This window comes from Nelumbo lutea, chromosome 2 (genome assembly GCF_056320005.1).
Source record: "Nelumbo lutea isolate HS-2025 chromosome 2, American lotus-T2T, whole genome shotgun sequence".
Classification (NCBI taxonomy): Eukaryota; Viridiplantae; Streptophyta; class Magnoliopsida; order Proteales; family Nelumbonaceae; genus Nelumbo; species Nelumbo lutea.
In genome coordinates, this window is record NC_142685.1 from 54940118 (window position 1) to 54963073 (window position 22956).

The window sequence follows — 22956 nt, forward strand, 5'->3', positions numbered from 1 at the left end:
AAATAGTTCTAAATTTACCAAAACACATTAAATATGATTATGGTAAAGCACTAAAGCATACCTTAAATTTAAATTTGATTCATGTTAGCCTGGAATGTTGTTTTCAATTATATGGCCAATAAATGTACAAACTGACTCATGATCATTCTAGATTCAAATTGACAAAGATGCCAAGGCCCCTTGTTATGTGATCATTGTGGATTCAAATTGATTCATGAGCAATGTGGGGATGCAAGTCCCCTTATATCTTGTCTTCTTAGGCCTTATTCATTTTACCCATAAAAATAGAGAATTATAAGGGACAATTTTATCCCATCATATAGTACAATTTTCCTCCAATTGAAAAAGTTACCTACCCACCTAAGAGATGAATATCACATACCCGATTAAGTGATACCCAAGGAAAATGACTTTCCCAAGGGTCTGACCCAAATCCACAAAAAAGAACATAAAAAAAATCGGTCAATGAGAAACACAACCCCATTTTTGACTTCCCCCATAATTCCAGGAAAGGAACAGGGCTTAGAGCTCTGAGTGGCTATTTTGTGCCTAGGTGCCTCCTCCCATTCCAAAAAAAAAAAAAAAAAACTAAGGTGGTATTTGACATCGATGCCATTTTCTGAGAAAATGACACCACATCAGTGCCACATCAAAAAAAGCAGTACTTCAGAAAATGACCTCTTATTTGGCATCGTTTATTGAAACAAAAAATGTTGATCCAGACCATGCCTTGAAAATCAAGAAAGTGTGGTTTAAAGAAATGCCAAATTCAATGTCATCTCAGAAAACAGTCCATTACTGCCAACGGTGCAATGATGTGGCATCAATGTGGCATCATCTTGAACATTGGATAATGCTGACCAATGCTGAAAATGGTTATACAACACTGATATTCTGGTACTAAACAAAACCAATATTGTTTTCCCAGAAAAAAAACCTATGTGGCAGCATTGATGCCAAACAAAAAAAACAGGAGCCGTTTTGTGAGAAAATGATGCAACAGACCCTCATGCATACAGCACCGTTTTCTCCGAAAACATATCTGAAGGAACAGCATTGATGCCAAACACCCGACAGCTGTATTTGTTTTTGGGTCAAAGAGATACAAATGGTGTCTTGTACCATTCTATCGCCCCAACAAGCACCAAGTAAAGCGGTTAACGCTTTAACAATCATACATGTAAAACTACCAATAAAGTATTGAGATCTTAAGAATCAGGATTTCCTGAATCTTGTGTTCCTTGGGACTGTTGGTTTGAACCAGACTTGGTTTCCACAATTTGCCCAAGCTGCACCAATGGTGTCGACATGGAAGCATCTGGACCAACAAAAGTTGATCATACTCGGCAGAAAGCGACTTTTAATATTGTCTAACAATGGAGTCAAATCATATGCTTCACATAGGATCCAACTCTAATGAACAGAATCTGTAACAGAAAGAATCTGTGAATCTAACTATTTGCTTCTAAAATTCACATACATGGGAGATCAAAAAGAAAATTATAAATAGTTTTAGTTATTCACCTCTGATAATAAACCATGACAGAAATTAACATAAGCTCCTCCATCAACCGTTAGAAGACTACTTACCTATGTGAACTCCTGTGATGTTCTTTGTCGTCCTCTCTATGACGATGCGAATAAGAGTCCCTCTCGTACCTGGATCGTTTTCCATCTCCTCTTCGATCTCGATCTTCTTCCCTTGGATTTCGTTCCAACTCATGTCTTCCTGACCTCTCTTCCCTTCTTCTCCTATCATGATCCTTGCTTGGCTTTGTTTCAGCTTCGCACCTTCCCAACGCTCTTTCAGTTTCTCGTCTATCATGATGTTCTCTGTGCCTTCTCTCCTCTTTCCTTTCTGATTGTTTCTCAAGTCCTTGCTTATCTTGCTCACCTGGACTTGTTGCGCTTCGCTTAGAGTGGCTCTTCATCTCCCTTTCATCATCTTCTGCTCTGGATGCTCTGGCACCATCTCCATACAACCTAGACCTTGAGCCACCTTCCTGAACTTTAGATTCTGGGATATGACTTGAGGAGATGTTACTATATCTTCCATGGCTCCTAGATGATCCATCATACTTATCATGATCCCATCTTGAATGGCTGTCCTCTGGACCCCCACCTGTATTTGCACATCTCTGGGTTTGGAGAAGACAAAAGCATGGATGAGCACTTTAAGGAATAAAGCAAACATCAACACCTGTATTTCAAATTTCAATCTTTAATTGCCTTGCACAAAGTCACAAACAGATGAAGATGAACAACCAAAATAAATATCAAATGAATAAGGGCAAATTCCTCAGCAGCCAAGTGTAACACATATTAAGGTTGCCTAAAATGAATATTCTTTATTGCTAGCTTAATCATTAATCTTCCCCTCTTTAATTTCCGGAAGGCATTTTGATATGTTTACCATGGCTATTAGCCCAAGTTTTAACCGACTGATTACAAGGGTTCTTTGTTTGAATTCTTTTTTCTCTTTTGCCTTTTCTATTCTGTCATTCAGAGTTAACCCTCCAGTTGAGCTCTCTAGATCAATGATTTGGTGGCCAACTGCAGTATATGATGCAGCTAGCTACCTTCTTATATTCTCCATCAATTGCTTACCTAGTTTTTTTATATCACTTTCTTGATGAACTAAGCATCATATTAACCATTGGTACAACAAAGGCCAGGTTGACTTAGGTTAATAGTAACCCTAACCAACCTGATCATGTTCCAGTTGGGTAGATTCAGAACTTTACCTACAAAATTTACAAATATGCAACAATACCAATGGTTAATATGTATTTTGTAGGTTTGACCGTGGTCAAACCGTGATGATGTGGCATATATGTCATGTACATATATATATATATATATATAGTCCTTTTCTTTTCCTTATTTATCACTACTTATCTAAACAACAATAGAAAATTTTAAGATTGGCATAGCTTGTGGCATTTCAAAAAGAAGAACATGGAACTCTTCCGAGATCTGTACAAGAGATAGAGAATAAAAGGGAAATAGGTTGGTTCATAATCCCTTGGAAATTGCCACACTTGATGTTAACTCATTTTCAAAAGCCCTTCTTCTTGCTTAGAAAGATGGGCTAAACAACAGGGGTAGTTCTGTCCACAGCCACCAAAAAACAATGATGAAGGTGAGATTTGATCCCAGTATCTGCAACAACCAGCAGGAAACTTTACCAACTGAGACAGTGATACACCTCTGTTTTCAAAGGCTCTTTTGGAGCATTTCTTTTCAATATTGGTCCATAGAAAAAGGGGAGAAGTTTCCAAGATTCCCTGCCTTGATGTTTAAAATGCTGATATCAGTGGAAATAACAGTCATCCAAATATATAAAATATGATAGAAATGTAAGGATGAAAATATTGTAAAAAATTATTAAAAAGGTGGAAACATTGCGAAATATGTGAAAACATAAAATAATATATGAAATGATAAAGGAAACATAAATGCACCCTTTTAGATTATTATTCTGTTTTAACCATCAAACAAAACCATGAAACTAATGTTAAGAGACAAACTACTACACTGCAAACATGTCCTATAGAAGCTTTATGGGTTGAATAATAGAGTAAAAGGGGCAGCCCCAATGCATGAGGCTCCCAGAGGTGTAAATCAGGCCATGTCGTGTTGGCCCGCAAGTCAAGCCAGGCCGTACTTCCCTCCCCTAGAATACTTTGGGGGGTTGGCCCAACACGGCCCACGGCCTAAGCCCATTCGGGCCCATGCCATTCTGCATGCCGAGCCTTGAGCCAAACCGGGCCGTGGACCGATCCAAGCCATGTTTTTTAAAAATTTTGAAAAAAATGAAAATTTTAAAATAGACAAAAAAAATTAAATAAGATCTTAAAATTATATTTTATATGAATTTTGATGTATACAATTGCTTATAATGAAATAATATAATAAAATTATATATATATATATATATATATATATACATATTATATATAATATATATATGAGTCATGCCACAAGCCAGGCTGGCAGGCCGAGCCAGGCTGTGCTTCCCTCCCCTGGACTACTTTGGGGGTCGACCCAGCACGGCCCACAGCCTGAGCCCATGCGGACCCGTGCCATTCCACAAGCCGAGCCTTGAGCCAAACAGGGCTGTTGACCGAGCCAAGCCATATTTTTTTAAAATTGTGAAAAAAATAATGAACAATTTTAAATAGACAAAAAATTAAAAGGATCTTAAAATTTTATTTTATATGAATTTTGATGTATACAAATGTTTATATATGCAATAATAAAATGAAATAATATAATAAAATTATATATATATATATATATATTATTATATATATAAAATATATATGGGTCATGCCACAGGTTGGGCCATCACGCGGGCCACGGGCGGCACAACCTGTTTGGTCGTGCCATGCCGTGCCGGCCTATGGACCTGAAACCCCAGGCCTGGCATGGCCTGCAGTCCGTCATGTCAGACCATAGGCAGCACCAAATAATACTTTGGTCTAGGGTGGGAGTTAACCAAATAATAGGTTAAATTAAAGCAAAACCTAAACTCACATAATGTACAAATGACTCATAGGTTAACCAAATAATATTTTCCATAAACAAAAAGCTAAGATTCAATATCAGATCAAAAACTAATTTCAAGCTAGTTCAAAGTGCTAATCACCTCCGTTAGGCTGGCAATTATACTACTGCTCCACATATTTTCAATATTAATGCTAACTCACCACATTACAACACCATCTCGTGTACTCATAGTGGTGGAACTTTTCATAAGGGAATGTCAATTCCAGTAATACTTTGTGTTGGTACCCATGAAAATGGATGTCAATGTTTTAAACCTTGACTTGCACTGACAATTACATTAAACTTCTTTTATATTCTTCAGTTGGACTCAAGTCTCAAGACACCAAACTGAGAATTGAAAAAGGAAGTGACAGAACACCATTCTTGAGAAGGTGAAAATCGGTACCAAGGAATAAATGGTATTTCCATCCTCAGGGCACAAATACAATCAATTTATCAGAAGTACCTTGAGAGTTCTATGGTAATCTGACAACCTAAAAAGGGCAGCCCAGTGCACGAGGTTCCCGCAACTGCAGGGTCTGGGGAGGGACAGATGAATGCTGCCTTACCCCTGGCTCATACAGAGGCTGTTTCCAAGATTTGAACCTTGGTCACCCAGGTTGCAATGGAGCAACCCAACCGTTGCACCAAGGCCCCACCCTCTAACTACTAACAACCTACCTGACTTAAATAGGTTATACCCATGACCTCAATATTACTCCCTTTCACCAATCTCCACTCCACACTTTATGAATGATTTCATATTCCTCTCTGGTTCAGTTTTTTAAGAGGTGCACTTTGCCTGAATCCAGGTGCATATCCCTTAGCTTGTTATTATACTTTCATGTATTAACCTTGAACTTACTGTTGAATAGGTAACTTGTATATTAGGTTATACCTATGATGTTTAGAGTTTAAACAGTTAACCTATATAAGACTTGAGCATGCAACATTATAACCTTTCTGTAAATATGATGATGCTCTAACCAACTGGACCTATAGGACTTTTGAAATATTTTATTTCTTCCAGAATCTAGATTTGCATATACTTGTATATTAAGTTTTTTTTTTTTCTTTTGGATTTTGTTTTCAAAAGTGGTGCCTCAGGTTGTTCAAGTGTACTTGCTCTAGAATACCTTGTGCTTTGGTTGAGCTTCTTGCTTTTAACGTCCTGCTCTAGGTAAGATGCAGGGACCAACTAGTACCATAATTAAAGGTATGACAGAAGCAGCACGCCAGCAACTTATAGCCAAAAGATAAGGGTTAGGACAATGCAATTAGGCGTGAAGAGACAAATGAAAAGCATTTTTAAATCTTTTTCCACAAATTTTGTGTTTTATAGAAATGATATAGTAAGCATCATAAGTCATAGGGTCAGGAACTACCCAGTAATGGGTCCCATAGAGATAAATGAAAAGCATTTCTAGATTTTCATAGTGTTATAAAGTGCCAAAGTTCATACTTGTGTTTGTCTGACAAGACAGTCCAATCAAAGCAGGAAATAAACAATCCATAGGTTACTTGTATAACTGTCTTTGAAAACACTTATCCTAGCAAAATAATTTAAAAATTAATTCTAAAAATAGTGGTTTATACATGTTGGCACTTGAACTCCTTGTAATGTCCCCTCACCCCAATTAATCTGCCCAACTAATGAACTAAGTATGATAAAGGACAACCACAGTCATTTATTCAGATGATTTTTAAAAGATGGGAATGCAACTTTTATAATTTTATCCTGAATGGACATCATGGAATAATGTGAATAACCTGTTCAAAAGTTACTTTAGATGTAACGTCTAAAGTCCTCCAACAAACTAACAAACAAGAATATTGATCTTACTTGCTCGTTATGGGAAAATCTGCAAGCAGCTCCACGGTTACATTCACCTCTTTGGAAAGCACGGCATACACCTCTTGCCTCCCTCTTCTGTTGCTCTTTCTCCTCATCCTCTTCTTCTTTCTTCTTGTAGTTACTGGCATGATCAACCCTTATAATACGACCAAGAATTTGGGCTCCATTTAAATTATCTGAAATGCATTGAAAAAATGAATGCTTTTACACCTGAAACCTTGTAAAGGAAATAGAATTCGAGTGAGAAGAAAACCTCTGCTTGTTGGTTTAAGAATAAACTGGTTCCGTTTTGCCATTATTTACAAGAAAAGAAATAGGTTTCTATTCCAAATAGAGAAAAAAGATGTCAGAAGATAACCAACCTACTGCAAGATTTGTGCTTCTCTGATCTTCATATGCAATAAAGGCAAATCCTTTAGATTTACCAGTACCCTTGTCTCTAACAAGGTTAACATCAACAATCTCCCCATACCTGGAAATTATTCAATTGGAAGGTGTAAGCAAGGCTCAAACTGAAATAGTGAAATACAATCATATTCTTGTTACAGATATGGAAACGACTGGCTTTATAACCAAGTAAGATATGGCAACATAGGATAAACAAAAGCATAGTTGATTGCAAACAAGGTCAAGAACAGGTGCAAGTCAGGCAGGATGCGAAGCAAACAAAGCCAAACGTAAAACATGACTCAAGTGAACACTCCAACTATAAGTAAACTAAACCGAGTTATTTGTTCAATCATAACACGCCAAATCCTAAGTTGCTAAATTGGTTAGGCTACACGTCAAATATAAATGTGCTAAAAGCACATCAAGATGAGCTTCAATTTTTTGATCATTAAGTAAGATGAGCTTTATAAGACTCCAATTCAACTCTTTTCACGCTTAGAACAATATGAATACCAAAAAATCAAATGACTCATTTGCACAATAGAATGAGATGCCACAGTCCCTAAAGTACCGTTAAAGACTACAACAGCTGTAAATGTAATATTGGAAATGGCATTATCAATATCAGGTCGAAACATAAAAACTGCACTGAACTGGACTTACTGTGCAAAAACCGCAAGAAGGTCCCCCTCCGTAAGATCGAAAGGAATGCCGCCAACAAATACATAGGCCGACTCCTTATATTTCGTGTGCCACGAAGCATCTTCAGAAATTCCTAGCGCTGCTTCCTTTGAATTAATGTTCTGTATACGCTTCACTAACGTCAGCGGATTCATTGCTCAGATCCTGCCGACTATTTCTGCACAGAGATCCCTAAGTTAATTGAAGTTGATTCTCAAAGAGAAAACTCATCAAATGAAATAATTACCACCCCTCAAAAGTCAAAACTAACAAAATAGAACTACAGAAAACCCTATATCCATAGCGCGAGGTACAAAAATTTCTATAATCCCCAAATCTAAAGGCCAATTGTGGTTGAATAGAAAACAGGTGTAACTTCAAAGTTCAACCCCAATCGAAACCCTAGAGAATTAAAGCAAAAAAAATGGCGGGAAAACAAGCGTGAAGGAAGCGATCCTGTGTAGGCATCTCAGGCTTACCAGTCGGTTGTCTGAATCCTGAGCTTAGGAGCAAGTGAGCAACCAACGCCTGCAATATATATATATATATATATATATATATATATATATACACCAAACCAACGCCTAAAATATGACTGACATTAGGCTTATTAGCTCGCGACTCTTGCAGAGTTGTGTTTGGTATCGTTCAGTTTCTGGGATAAACGGTGCCGTGTCATTGCTAAATTAATATTTATTTTATTACGTTATTTTGTATTTATATTTATTAGTAAAGTTTTGTTTTAATTTACATGTAAATCAATCGTGGGGAAAGTATCATTTTAACGTTTTCTCAAAACAAAATCATTTATTTACTGTTTTGTTAGTGCGGCGTTTAATGGCACCTAGTGGCGTTTAATTGTTAATAAATCCCATAAAAATGTTTATCAACAACTTTTTTTCAGTTTTGATGATAAATTAAATACAAACATTTATTTAATAAACGTTCTACCAAATACATAGTCTATTGGCTAGACCCTTGAAGATTAAATTCAAATTGGTTTTAAAAGAGTTGTAGTGTCACCAAACCAATGCTTTAAAAAAAAAATCAAATAATAATAATAATATGCTAGTTAATCAGTATATGACTTTTTGAAAATGGTTAATGTAAATGTGAAAATGGAAAACTTTGAGTGAGAACAGAAAAAGTGGAAATTTAGGGGGTGTTAAACATGATCAATTTTGATTTTGAAAAAAAAAAAGTAATTCTACCCACTGAGATTTCCTTTTCTTGACAATTCTATCCACACTTACCCACATATCATCGCAAATATCTCATCCTCTTTCATCTTATTATGCACATTGAGAATTCTTGTGGGCAAGAGATCTGGAGTTGGACACATAGGAATGAATTGCACCAACCCATCCCACTTGTGTCACGTGTCAACAACCTCTGTGAAAAGTGGAAACCAATATAATACTATTTGTTGCTTGTGAGTTCAAATCAACCCCCCACAAGATTGTTCCCCACAACGTTTTGTGTATTGGGAACATCTCCTGATGATGACATCATCATTTCTGATATTATAATCAGGAGATGTTTTCAATTCATGGCAGAGATGTGTTGTCGTACGTTTGTGGGGGGCAATCTTGTGGGGGCTGATTTGATCTTGTTGCTTGTATCAAGTTATATTACACCGATGTTTTAAGAGTTCAAATAAGCCCCCACAACGTCCCACAGCACATCCCTGCCATGTATTGGGAACATCTCTCGATGATGACATCATCATTTTTGGTATTATCATCAAATGTTCCCAATACACAACGGTGATGTGCTATGGGACATTGTGGGGGGCTGATTTGATCTTACGTTTTAAGCATTTTGGAACATGATGTGGCAAATTTAGACCGCGGGAGTTGGTGCAACAGACACTTGGACACTGATGCAAATGACCCTGCCAAACTGCCTAATACAACTCCCCTTTCAAATTTCCAACCTAACTTATACAAGTAGCCTGTGCTCAGCACGGGAGTGAAGGATAAAATGAAACGTCAATTAAAAGTTAAATACATGCATTGATATTAATAGTGTTATCGGGTTCGACTATGATATGGAAAATATATGATATATGAAAAACTTCTGACCACTCAATTGGAATCATAAACATGGTAGTCAATCAGGTGTTATTTATCAAAATTCATGGGTGGGTTTTGATTAGTCAAAACTCTTCCCATACCATATCTTTTCCGCATCATATATAGATTTTCCCTAGTGTTATTATATTTACTAAATTCATAAAGTAGGGTCCGTTTGGTTGATAGAAGGAATCAGATTCAGAATTAAAATCTTAATTGGAATGGTTCCTAATACACAATTCGAGCAAATGTGAAAAAAAAAAACAAAAAACAAAAAACAAAGAGGCCTTTACTTTTGATATGTGGCCTACAGGGGTTGCTCAAAAACTAAGGTTGCAACTTGGGCCGAGTTAGCCCTAACCTAATCCTAACCCAACCCGAAAAAAGTCAGGTTCGATTTGGTCGGGTCGATGCTTGGGTTAGGGTTGAAATTTATGAACCCGATTTACTTCGAGGTTGACCCCTAGAGCAACCCAACCCAACATATATATATATATATATATATATATATATATATATATATGATTATCATACATTGATTTGTTTAGATGCATTTATTTCATTTAAGATAACTACTTCACTTAATCCTAATTGAAAATACTAAAACTTTGATAACATATTTTGTGTTTTTTGGATATTTTATACTTTGTCTCCCCTCGTTTGTTTGCCACCCATAGCTTGCTACCCATAAAAGATCTTTTATAAATCATCATAGAAAACTATAGTCATTTCAAACACTTTTTTCTGAATTTTGTACTTAAAGAACCAATAAAAACATCAACAAACAATTACTAATAAAACATAGGATTAATATATGTAATGAAAATTGAGTTAAGATATAAGATTAAGAAGTTCTATGAGATTTTAAGGGATGAAAAAAAGGTCGGGTTGGCCCAACCCAAAATTAACTTTGGGTTGGGTTGGGTTAGGGTTAAGGTTGAAGGAATTTAGTTAAGTTCAAAGTTAGAATTGGGTAGATTGGGTTAGGGTTCGAACTGGGGGATTTAGAAGTTAGGATTGAACTAGGGTTGGCCTCAACCCGACCCAACTTGCAGCCCTATCAAAAACTTAGTGCATGGCAAAAAGCATCCTGAAGGTTTTTGATTAATTTATATGAAATTGAATGGATTACAAAAGGAGAAAAGATGCAACCATCTAAATTTAAAATTAGATATATTAGTAAAAATAATTCATAATAAAAGAAAAATAGAGCACTATTGCACGTGATGACAACTACCTAATCTTGCCAAAACAAAACAATTCATCTTCCAAAATTACAACTTTTGAGATTAGGAATCTTGATGCGGAAGAAAGAGTCCTAGCTTCCACGTATTTATTCTTAGATGATGGTGCAGGAGCTTCTTTGAGTCAGAACTTCCTTATTCTTAACCTTCAGAACAGTTATCAAATAAATATATTAACAAAGCTTATAGAAAGCTCAAATTTTGCTATATTGGACTATGAAGTTTAAATAAAGCAATAGAAAGACATACCCAAATAGAAATAGTGGTTAACTTGGGCCCGTTTGGCATAATTTTTCCATGCAGTCTATTGGTTATTTACAAACCCAGCAGACCACGATTTGGTCTTTTCCTGTTTGGTTCACGGTAACTCTAGCTACCAAAAGCCCATGCCAAAAGACATGAGAAGCCCAAGATTGGCAATTTTCATGAAGCTCCAAACAAGGTTCAAAATATAAGTACACCGGTAAGGGCGTATCAAGTGAATCAATACACATTTTGGTTGCTTTTTTTTTCGCAACCAGTTCAGGGGGGCAGTTTAGGTCTCCTCTACCCCCTAAACCGGTCAAACCTCCAATACACCCACTATAGGGGCGTATCGGTGGGGTCCCGAAATGATACATATCGGCCGATACGTGTCGATACTTTGAACATTGGCTCTAAATGGAGCTTTTGCATTTTTTTCTATTCATCTTCATGCAGAAAGACATGCCTTCACCAAATGGGCTTCAAGCTGATCAATCTTAAAGCAAAAGCTCAATGCATCTTTTGACTGTCAAAACAACCATAAGATGTTCCTAAAAAGATTTGCCAAATAGCCCCCTAGTCCTTTGATCTAATTTCTTCCATCAATGAAACAATTAAATTTATAGAAAGATAAACCAAAAGCAACAACTAAAACTACCCATTCTTATAGAACCATAATTTCACATTGGTGGCCACACAATTCTATCCATTACAACCCTAGGGGGTTTCCAAAACTAAATAAAATCCATCACATCAAAATTCAGAACTAAGGGTTTGTTTGGTTCGAGGGAATAGGAGTCTGAAATCGGAATCAAAATGATTCATTCTCATTTTGGATGTTTGGTCAAACAGAGTGGAAATCCCATTCCCCCATATGGGGGAATGCCCATTCCCGACCCCACCCCAAGGAATGCCATTCCCATTTTGGTTTAAGCTTTTTTATTATCTTTTTTTTGACAAAAATACCCCGTCGCTCCCGACCCTAAACGACCAGAGGAAGAAGCGCCCATTCTTCTTCGGTTCTTTCCCTCCTCCTTCCAAATCAACCGCACATGCTTTGATTTGGGATTTGGGATCTCCTCTAGTGCAAGATCTTCTTCTTCCTTGCTTACTCTTCCTCTCCTTCTTCCTTCTTTTTTCTTTTAACTGACTACAATAAGATTTTTATTTTTTGCAGATCCGCCCCTGCTCTAATTCGGGATTGATCTATTTCTTCACTGTTGCCATTAATGAGTTCTTCAAATCAATCAATCCAGTTTTTGCTCTTCAAACTAGGGCTGCTCATGGGTCGGGTTGGGTCGGTTTACTGAGGTTTTTCCAACTGACCCGACCTGGTCGGGTTACCTGAGATGGAAACCGAAACCGACCCACTGTTAAGCAAAACCGACCTGATCGGTTTGAATCGGGTTGGGTCAGTTTCGGCTCTAAGTTCATCCATGCCCCCCATGGCCACCTAGTTTTCTGGAAATATATTTAAAATTGAAATATGTATTTTAGAAATATATATATATATATATATATATATATATATATAAACAAAAATATACATACAAATATATTGGAATATATGTTTTCTGGAAATACATATTTGATATATTTCATAATATATATTTTTTAGATATAGATATTGAAATATATATTTTCAGATATTTCAGTTTTTAGTTAAGTAGGAATTAAGTCGGTTTCGGTTTTCATACAAGAAAACCGAAACCGACCCAAACCATCAGTTTATGAATTTGTACAACCCGAAACCAACCAGTACTGATGAAAATCCGGCCGACTCGGGTTGGGTCGGTCCGGGTTGGTCGGTTTGGTCGGGTTGGGCCTTATTATGAACAGCCCTACTTCAAACCAAGCTCTATTTTACAACTTAGAAATTAAATCAGTTCAGTAGATACTTAAACCAGATTGGATAATCGATAGGTATTGTCATTGAGATTGTAGGAATGGGTGCAATGTGATGAAATCTTGTTGAGATTTATGCCGCACCATTGTATTTTTTTTTCCTTCATTGGTTATTATGAAAAGTTTAATTTCAAGCTATTCTCTGTATGTATGTATATACTTTGTTGAGATTCCAAGCTCACGCCTTTATTGCCCGTTGCAGCTATATATATTTTTATTCATGTCGAGATCTGATGCTCTCAATGCACAACTGTACAAGAAGAATCTGTGAGAACCAATTTTGTGAAGTAATGGATTAAATTTGACTCTGGGTACATCCAGGATGGATATGCAGAACTGTTGTGACAAAGTAATGAAAACCAGGATGAACTTTTAAACTAGAACCTTAAATTTCTGAAGCATATAAGAAAAGTACTTCTATAAGGTGAGTATTAAAATTCAGAATAGAAAAAACACAACAATCATGAAACTAAAATTAAGGATAAACCAAAAAAAGGTTAAAAAGGAACGAACTATTTTAGTGTAGGATTTAATTTTAGAAACAGAAATTTGAAAACAAATAAACTTTCAACAGGTCATCAAGTTAAAAACCCATACTTTCTTAACTACTCAAATTGAAGGAAATTGGCATAGGCATCATTCCGTAGCAGTACTGCTCTGAGCCTGTTGTGCAGATTAGAGGGTTTCCTACAATGCTGCAACAATGAAAGGTGGATCTAACTTTGATTGCTCTAATGCTTTGACATCCAATACCCCTTATTCCTTTTATGGTTCTAAATGGTTGGATTGCAATTGATTGTTTCTTGGTTTTTGGCATGGTTTGTTGCCCAGTTGAAACACTTGATCGATAAATGTGTTGTCACCTACTTGATTGATAAATATGTCCCCAGTAGATACATGGGGAACAGTTGACATATTGATAAATAATGCAGGTATCAAGAGTTTGTACACGGTTCATTAGAATTAAGCATTTTTGTTCATTGTCTCCTTTCCCCTGATAGTTCCACAATGGCTTTAGGAATTACTCGTGATGGTTTGCTGATGAGAATGAAGAGACCTCAGTGGCAGGAGGTCATTGACTTGAATGTTACAGGTGTATTTTTGTGTACACAGGTATGTATGCTGAAATATCTGACTACTTAGGTTTTATTTCTTAATTTCTGTCTTTTGTAACCAAGGCTGTCTACTTTCTGCAGGCAGCGACAAAAATTATGATGAAAAAGAAAAAGGTAATTCAGATTTTTTGGCATCATAGGTTCTGGGATATTCAGTTTCCTTTCCTTTCCTTCCCCTTTTCCTTTTTCTTGGGGTGTGGGTTGGGATTGATCTGTGCATCATCGTTCAGTACATCATCCAATTAAGCTGATTCCTCAATTTTGATTTCCTGCTGCTTCTAGAATTAACAACATAGAGAGAGGACTTCGATCTTAATTATGGCAGATCAGCCCTAACAGTCATTAGTAGTTAACAGAGGCATAGGAAGCAAGACACATTGCAGAGATCCCTAAAGTGTACCATATACAACTGAGGGCCATGAACCACTCTGTCATGCCTTAACTTTTATAGATGCATATAGATTGTCTTTTCCCTGAAGAGTCCCTTTTTATTCTGTTGGTTGTATGATCCGTTCAATTATTACTTTGGTGGTTGATGTATACATGTCTAATTGATTAGTTCTTTTGGTTTGTTTAATTTGTTTGTGCAGGCTAAGTTGGTTTAGTGTTGTAGAAAATGTTTGCTCAAGGAATTGTTCTTAATCTTGACTTGGGATTTTAGAAGTGAAAATCATGGAAAACAGATGCGTCTTTCAGTTTATGCACTTTCTTACTTATCTCAGCCCATAATTGGTTTGGTTCATGAGGTCGGATGGTTCAGATGGAACTCACTGTAAAAAATATGGGTTCAGATGCCAGAAGGCTAGGATTTATTAATCAATCACCAAATTATGACTAAGTTCTAGCCTTTTTGAGTTGAAGTTCAATTGTAGAAGACGAAATGTAGGAGTGACATCGTATTATAGATGCGAGATTTTCGTTTTTAAACAATCATGTTGTATCAATAATATGAGATATTTTTGTTTATTTATGTATTTTTCTTTTCATTTTTTATGGAGAATGATATTCTTTTTGTGATTTTTGTTTGTTCATGTGTTTTTCTTTTCTTTTTTTCATATTTTCTTCATATATGCACTTGATATTAGGTTGCCAATGTATGTATATGTTGAAAATATATACTCAGTGGATGTTTTTGAGATTCTTCTAACATGGGTAGAATTGGAAACTTTGGCTGATTTCAATTCTAGCTTCTAGTTAAACTAAACAATAGGAATCGAAATTTGACTGCAGCAAACAGATGCCAGGAATAGGTGATTCGGATTCCGATTCTGGTCCTGTCCACGAACCGAACACACCATCTGAAAGAAAAATAAAAAGGAGTTTGCAATCTGTGAACCCAGCAATGACAATTGACCACGTCGTCTGGGGCCAATCCTCCTAATGTTAATGGGTCTTTGGACGGTGACACGAAACTATTGGCCATTGGTGGTGAGAGCTTTAGCAGTACGTTCTTTGGCCGCCTCCTCTTCTTCTAACAGGGCTTCCTATTTTCTTTTTCAACAAACCAAAGCCTTTTTTTTTTTTTTTTCCAACACCGATGGGATTCTTCAGGCGAACAAGGGTGGGTAAACCTGAAAAGGAGCTCACACCGGCAGATTGCTTTAGTTCTTGGCTATTTGGACAATAAGGTCTGATCTATGACCTCCCTTAATCACATCAAACAAGTAGTTAAGCGTGCATTTGACGCATAGAGCAAAGATTAACATGTTTCAATTAATGGAATATCCTTGTAAAATAAAAGGCAAAATGAATGGGTTCCACTTGCTCCCTTAATCCCTTGTTTAAGGGCTATTTCATGAGTGACCACTTACTACCGTCAAAGCATATACGAGAAATAATGGTTTCAAAGTCAAAGCATATACGAGAAAAAACTAGGGACAGATCATCTTCCCATGTTCAATTGCAGAAAAGAAGGAGTCTGATCCTCTCTAAAACACAAAACAAGCAAGAAACCATGGAAAACTCCCCAATAATCTCAGCAATACATTAGCTACCTAAACCATCCCTTTTGCTGTCTTATGGAAGGTCTGGACATAACAAAACAACCATTAACCATATCTTCAACCTGAAACGTGTTGATCTGTGTTGCACTAAATCCTCTTACAGCAAGGCAATAGGTCATCTCTGTTGCAGCAAGGCAATACATTCTAACCCTCTTGCTTCAGGTCATCAGCATCCATCATGAGGGAGGCCTCAGATTAGACCTTGTTATCCAAATAGCTAGGAACTAAAGCAATCTGCCGGTGTGAACTATCTTTCGAGTTCACCCACCTTCGTCCGCTTGAAGAATCTTGCCGGTGTTGAAAAAATAAGTGTTCGGTCTGTTGAAAAAAGAAAACAGTAAACCCTTTGTGAGAAGAAGAAGAGGAGGAGGAGGAGGCCAGAGAACGTATTGTCGGAGCTCTCGCCACCAATGCCCAATGGTTCGAGTCACCGTCCGTTGTGATATGCTTGCTGGTGTGTGGGGTAGGGTTCAGTAGAGGAGAAGCAACAAAATGGGAGGGAGGATGAGTGAGGATTCGAACCAAGGGGGTTTTTTATTTTGTTTGTCTTTTTGTATCCAGTTGAACCGGTTACTCCGGTTAATAGCCAAAGGATCGTTAACGTTAGGATTTTGGAATATAGGCCCTAAGCGACGTGGTCGATTATAATTGGTGTTGGTTGGTTCACGTGTCCTGAAGGTTCACAGAATGTGGACTCAAATAAAAGCATATCAGTAAAAATAATGAATACATTGATATAAACATCAAACCTGCTTATTTTCTTTTCTTATTATTCAGCCTTCTTAATCCACAATTGATCTCTTCTTCAGATGCTTTGAGGACATTTCGCAACTCATTGAATTATGCTGCATATAAAAAAACCCAAGTTGTTAGAGATGGTATAGACTGAGTTAAAAGTAAAAAACAAAGGCTCCTAGTTAGAAGAAGAGACAAAAATACCTTTCCCTCAAAACGAGATTTCCTACTCACTTTTTCCACCCACTCTCCACATCCCATGAATTGCAGCCACACATCTCTATTATGAATTGAGAGATGTGTGATTGCAATTCACGATGGGTAGAGGTTGGATTTTCACTTTATTTTTATCCTATTTCTCAATGAGGTCATCTTAAGGCCCCCATTTGGCATGCCTTTTTGTGTGAGCTATCGGCTTTTTAGAAGTCTGGTAGTTTGCATTTTCGTCTTTTCCCGTTTCGTTGGAAAAAAATCCAACTGCCAAAAGATGTTGTGCCAAAAAAGACATGTAAAACCCATTTTAAAAGATTTTCGAGAAGCTTTAAATAGAACTTTTCATTTTTTTTCAACTCGTCTTTGCACAAAAGGACATGCAGAAAGACACACCTTAACCAAATAGTTTTCAGGTTGTCAAGATCTTAATGCAAAAGTTCATTACATCTTTTTTCTTTTTGGTAATAGAAAATGGGATTTCATTAAATTTTATGGAGGATACATCATTGGATAGTCATTGAGCAGGATCTGCAATAACAAGGAAGGCACATTCATTCTTTCACAAAGATTAATGTTAAGATGCCAGGCTTTAGAAGCTAGGTGGTGAGCTGCATTGTTTGCTCTTTTAGAGATATTGATTACCTTGCTGTCCAAAAATCTTTCTCGGAGAGATTTGATATCACTTAATAATGCTCCTATAGGAGAGAAACGGGATGAAGCCTCATGGTTGATAGCCTTGGAAGCATTTCGAGCATCCATTTCTATGATAATTCTTGAATAAGGGAGATTACTGCTTTCCTTTAAATCCATTCGAACTGCTTGGAGCTCAGCCGCTTCTACTAATGGACTTTGGATCTTTTCAGTTTTGGCTTTTAAGAGTGCTCCTTCATTAGTTCTGACAATGCAAGCAATTGTGGCTTCTTTTGAGGCTTCTTTAAAGAATGCATCACAATTGCATTTGATCCAGCCTATGGGAGGAGGATTCCAAGTTGCAAATGCCTTAGTCTCAGAGTCTCGAGGATTGTTGATGTTACAAGATGTATTGTACTCTTCGAGTTGACTAATGCTTTGAGCTACTACTGAGGTTGGGTGTCTATCTACTTGACTGAAATGCTAGTCATTCCTAACTTTCCAAATGGTCCAGCATATGAAAAAGTGAAGAGCTATCCATTTTTTCCTATCACTTGAGCTCCACCAAGGAGTTTGTTCCCAACTCATTATCCAATCTTCTATGTTATTGTACTGAAAATTTCCAGATCGATAACTCATGGGGCTAGTAATCCATACTGCTCTAGCAAAGTCACAAAACCAGAGTAAGTGCTGAATGGATTCCAACTCATGGGAGCATTTAGGACATTGACCTTGGTCTGTAATATGGCGTAGGAGCAGGTTTTTTTTCACTGCTATCACTCCTGTGCAATAACGCCAAATAATGTTTTTGACTTTTTGAGGGGCTTGAGATTTCCATATGAGATTCCAAAGTTCCTTGTTTGGGTGTAACATGGGGTTACTGGCTCCCCACTGATGATGGTATCCCGATTTCACTTGTAAACTCCATCGTTAGTGCAATTCCATATCGAGATATCTTCAGAGTGATACCAAGGAAGAGGGACAGTGAGGATGGATTGTACCTCTTGATTCAAATAATTTTGTCTAAGAACATTCAAGTTCCATCTCTATGGATGCTATAACATCAAATCAACTACTTGGTTTAGACTTGTTTGATCTGGCTTTGGGGTCTGAATTTTTCCATTTGGTAGCAATGGAACCCACTGATCCTCCCAGGTATTTGTTGTTCTCCCATTTCCGATTCTTCTAATTAGGCCTTTCATTAGGAAATTCCTTCCGGCAATCACACTTCTCCAACCCCAAGATGGGTTCGAGCTTGTTGGAGCTGAAAGGAAATCTGTATGGGGGAAATATCTTGCCTTCATTAACTTTCCCCAAAGGGAGTCACCATCCTCCAGAAGCTTCTATGCTAATTTTGCAAGCAAAGCAAGATTAAAAATAGATAGATTCCGAAAACCAAGGCCTCCTGATGTTTTACTACCACTAAGCCTCTTCCAGCTTATCCAAGTAATTTTTCTTTCATCTTCTCTTTGCCCCCAGAAGAAAGATGAACACTTATTATGAATTTTCTAAATCAAGTAGGAAGGAATTTTGAAGTGATTCATTAGGTAGGATGGAGAAGCAGTGACCACTGATTTGATTAAGGTTTCTCTTCCAGCTTGAGTCAATAATTAACGTTTCCAGCCCTTCATTTTGGACACTATTTTTCCAACATTTCAGTAAGGTTTTCCTTCTTCTTCCTTTCCATTGATATTTTAAGCCCCATGTATTTTGCTGGGATGGCACATTCTTTGATCCAAAGCATTGATGAGAGGATACGCCTAAAGCGGTGAGGAGTGTTGCTACTGTAGTAAATATCTAACTTAGAGAGATTTATCAGTTGTCCAGAGGCAGAACAGAACTCATCTATAATACTTTTTAATTTTAAAACATTTTGAATATCAACTTTAATGAAGAAAATGCAATCATCAACAAAAAACAAATTCAAAACTCGGGGAGCTTGTCTTGAAATTTTTATACCTTGGAGCTGTCATGAATTTGCTGCTTGGGAGAGGGCAGTGGATAATGCTTGAGCTGCCAAAATAAAGAGGAATGGAGACAAAGGGTCACCTTGTCGGATTCCTCTTTGAGCTTGAAAATCACCTCTTTTTGTGCCATTGATCAACACTAAAAAGGTCGTCGTTAACAGACATTGGTGAACTATTTTCCTGAGATGAGGGTGAAAACCCAGTTTCTCCATGAGAGCTAAGATGAAGTGCCATTTCATCCGATCAAATTCCTTGTTCATATCAATTTTAATGGCCATGTAACAACTCTTACCCTTTTCCCTTGATTTCAGAAAGTGGAAAAGCTCGTGGGTGAGAAGAACATTATCTGAGATGCTTCTTTGATCAACATAGGTTCCTTGAGTTTGATCTATCAACAAAGGCATGACTTTTTTGAATCTATTAACCAGTCATTTGGTCAAAATTCTGTAGCTGGCATTTGTAAGGCTGATTGGTCTATAACCTGTAATCTCAATAGGCTTCTTTGTTTTAGGGATAAGGACAATGTGTGTTCTATTTAGCTCAATGTTGATTGTACCTTCTAAGAAAGCCATCTGTAGAGCTTTGACAACCTCCTTCCTAGTGTCATGCCAGAAAGTTTGATAGAAGAAAGCTGGAAAGCCATCCGAACCAAGAGATTTGTTGGGATTCATGGAAACACTTGTCAAAAGATGCTAGATAGCCATCTTTTGATTGTGCAAAATATGCTTCAAAAAATACTTTCCAAATTCAGAAATGGGGAGTCATATAACTTCCAAGACTGAATTTATTGGTGTTTGAGTAGGAGCTCAATCAAAGTTATACCTGAATTCATCAACAAAGTATTAGAGAATGGCATAGTTAAAATTCAATAAGGATAGAAAATAATTGCATTTATGAATGTGATAATTGCATCCTATTTATAGACTAAAACAAAGACCAAACTTATTCAAGCTGAAACTCTTAAATTCTATCTATGACACTCTATGTAGTCTATCTTAATTTATCTTAAGCTACACACCAATTCTTATCTTAATTCCCTAACACGCCCCCTCAAACACATGGGGATCAGAAATCTTCATGTGTTTGATCATAAATGGCCGCAATATGGTGATAGCTCTATAGATGATGATGATTTTAATGGTGTCTTGTTGTGAAGATGACAACAAGCCTATTGGAATGATGATGATGATGGCAAACGATGACCGACATGATGAGAACCTGTGATGATGTGTCCAAATCTCCAAATTTGTTGTGATAATAATGTGGCAAACTAACGATGACATGGCCATGCTGATAGCATGATATTGCTTCCTCAAGAGAGAACCTCCATGAGTTGATGATGAAAATTGTCCATGGGCCAACCATGGGCTAGACTAAAAATAGGCCAAAATAGGCCATGAAAAGACCTCACTTTTAGTGGGTCAATTAAGAATGCCACAATGGGTTGGCTTCTTAAGCCGATCAAAGAATAGGCCAAATCTGGCCAATATCAAAATAGGCCAATAAGGGCCAATAAAACACCTTAATGGGTCAATGAGCTAAAAGGCAGTGCCTCCATGGGCTTTCTCTTTTTCTTTTATTATTTTTTTTGCTATGGGAGATTTCCAAGAAGGTCATAGAGAGTTCAGAAACGTCTTTACCAGGAGAGAAAGAATAAGTAGAAAGTTTGCCATGTTTAGAAAATCGTCGAGCTTCAAAAGCCTTGAGAAGCTTCCGCACTTTGAGACTCAATGCAACATAATGAAACCGATCACTGCCAAAGGTGTGCTTGGAACAAATTGCTCCACTCTCGAGAAGGATCCTAGTTGCATCAAGGTAGCCAACCAAACAACTGAGAGAAGGAAAAGGAAGCGATTGAATGACCACCTTCCGATGCTCCGAAAGATAAGCAAGATGGACATATCTATACTTGGAGACACCATATAGATTATATGAAAGAGATAAGTTTGATGTGTAGAGAAGGAACATGGACACTCAAAGATGGGATTATTGCTATAGACAGTAACTACATTGGAGGCACTAAGCCTTGAGATCTAGCAATGTGTCATAAGTAGGGGTGAGCATTCAATTTGTTCGGTTAAAAACCAAACCGAATAAACTAAATTATTAAAAACTAAATAGTATTTTTGAAAACCGAACTTCTTCAAAACATAACAAATCAAACCGAAATTTTTTTCAGTTATTTCGGTCGATTCGGTTATAACTGAAATACATTGACTATGTTGAGTCAAAGCGGGAAGGCAGAAGAACGAAAACCTAAAAAGAACAAAAAACAAATATTATACCTGAGTTGCAGAGTCGCCGTCGTCGGAGTATCACTTGCCGGCGTCGCCGCTGTTGTTGGTGAGTGGTGCAGTGGTGCCAATTTGCCAGACCGAAGAGAAGATGAAGAGTAACTGAGTAGGATGAAGAGAAGACTGTAGAAGAAGAATTGACAAAGAGAGTAGAAGAAGACTCGACTCGAGGGTTTTGGGTTTCCTAATGACTAATGAGGGCCGAAGAGACGATCCCTTCCGGTGCTAGCTATAGGCATGGTGACAAGTAGCAAACTCCCCAAGTGTACTTTTGTGTTGCTCTCTGTAACCCGTCATCGGCACAAACCTAATATACCCAATAGGTGAATACAATGAGAGCTAAACGATTGAAAGGGAAAACTGTTGGTTCAGCTACTAGCTAGCCTACCAATGGATTGAGGGGCAACGTAATTACTTATTTATCCCTAATAGTTTGGTTAATTCGATTAACTGAACCTCGAAATAGCACACCCGAAACTGAAAACCGATCTTAATAAAACTGCACTAAAAAATTGAACCGAACTGTTTACTCAAACTAACCAAACCGATCAAACCAAAATCAAAATTTTGGTTCGGTTATTTGGTTTCAACCGAACTTTGCTCACCCCTAGACATAAGTTGTTTCAAATCATTTTGCAATGCAAGCTTCTTGCACTACAAGAAAAAATGGTTTTAGCAACGGACAAAACCGTTGCTAAATGCTCCCAAAAACCGTCGTTAAAGGCTATAGCAACGGTTTTCTGTCCATGGCGATTGGCGAATATTGGCATGGCTAAAACTTATAGCCACAGATATTTTACACCATGGTAGGGCTGCTCACGGGTCGAGTTGGGTCGGTTTACTACTATTTTTCCAACCAACCAACCTGGTCGGGTTGCCTGAAAATGTAACCAAAATCGACCCTGTGTTAGGCAAAACCGACCTGGTCGATTTTATTGCTTGAGTTGAGGGGCTAAGGGAGTAAGGGCAAACCAAGTTAGAAGTTACCAAGAAAAGAGAAAGTCAAATTGTGTTAGAAAAAGATGGCTGAAATTTGGAATTTTTAAGAAGGCTTC

General features: G+C 37.3%; 1 protein-coding gene across 1 annotated transcript; it reads right to left on the bottom strand.

Moving 5' to 3' along the window:
- Positions 1 to 1428: 1428 nt before the first annotated feature.
- On the bottom strand, positions 1429 to 8134 carry LOC148870809 (RNA recognition motif (RRM)-containing protein). The gene is made up of 5 exons (XM_088970854.1): positions 7957 to 8134; positions 7460 to 7655; positions 6769 to 6878; positions 6395 to 6582; positions 1429 to 2138 (listed from the first exon to the last, which is right to left on the bottom strand). Exons 2-5 carry the CDS (start codon positions 7630 to 7632, stop codon positions 1587 to 1589), a joined length of 1023 nt encoding a protein of 340 aa, XP_088826980.1. The 5' UTR covers positions 7633 to 7655; positions 7957 to 8134; the 3' UTR covers positions 1429 to 1586.
- Between the last annotated feature and the right edge of the window lie 14822 nt (positions 8135 to 22956).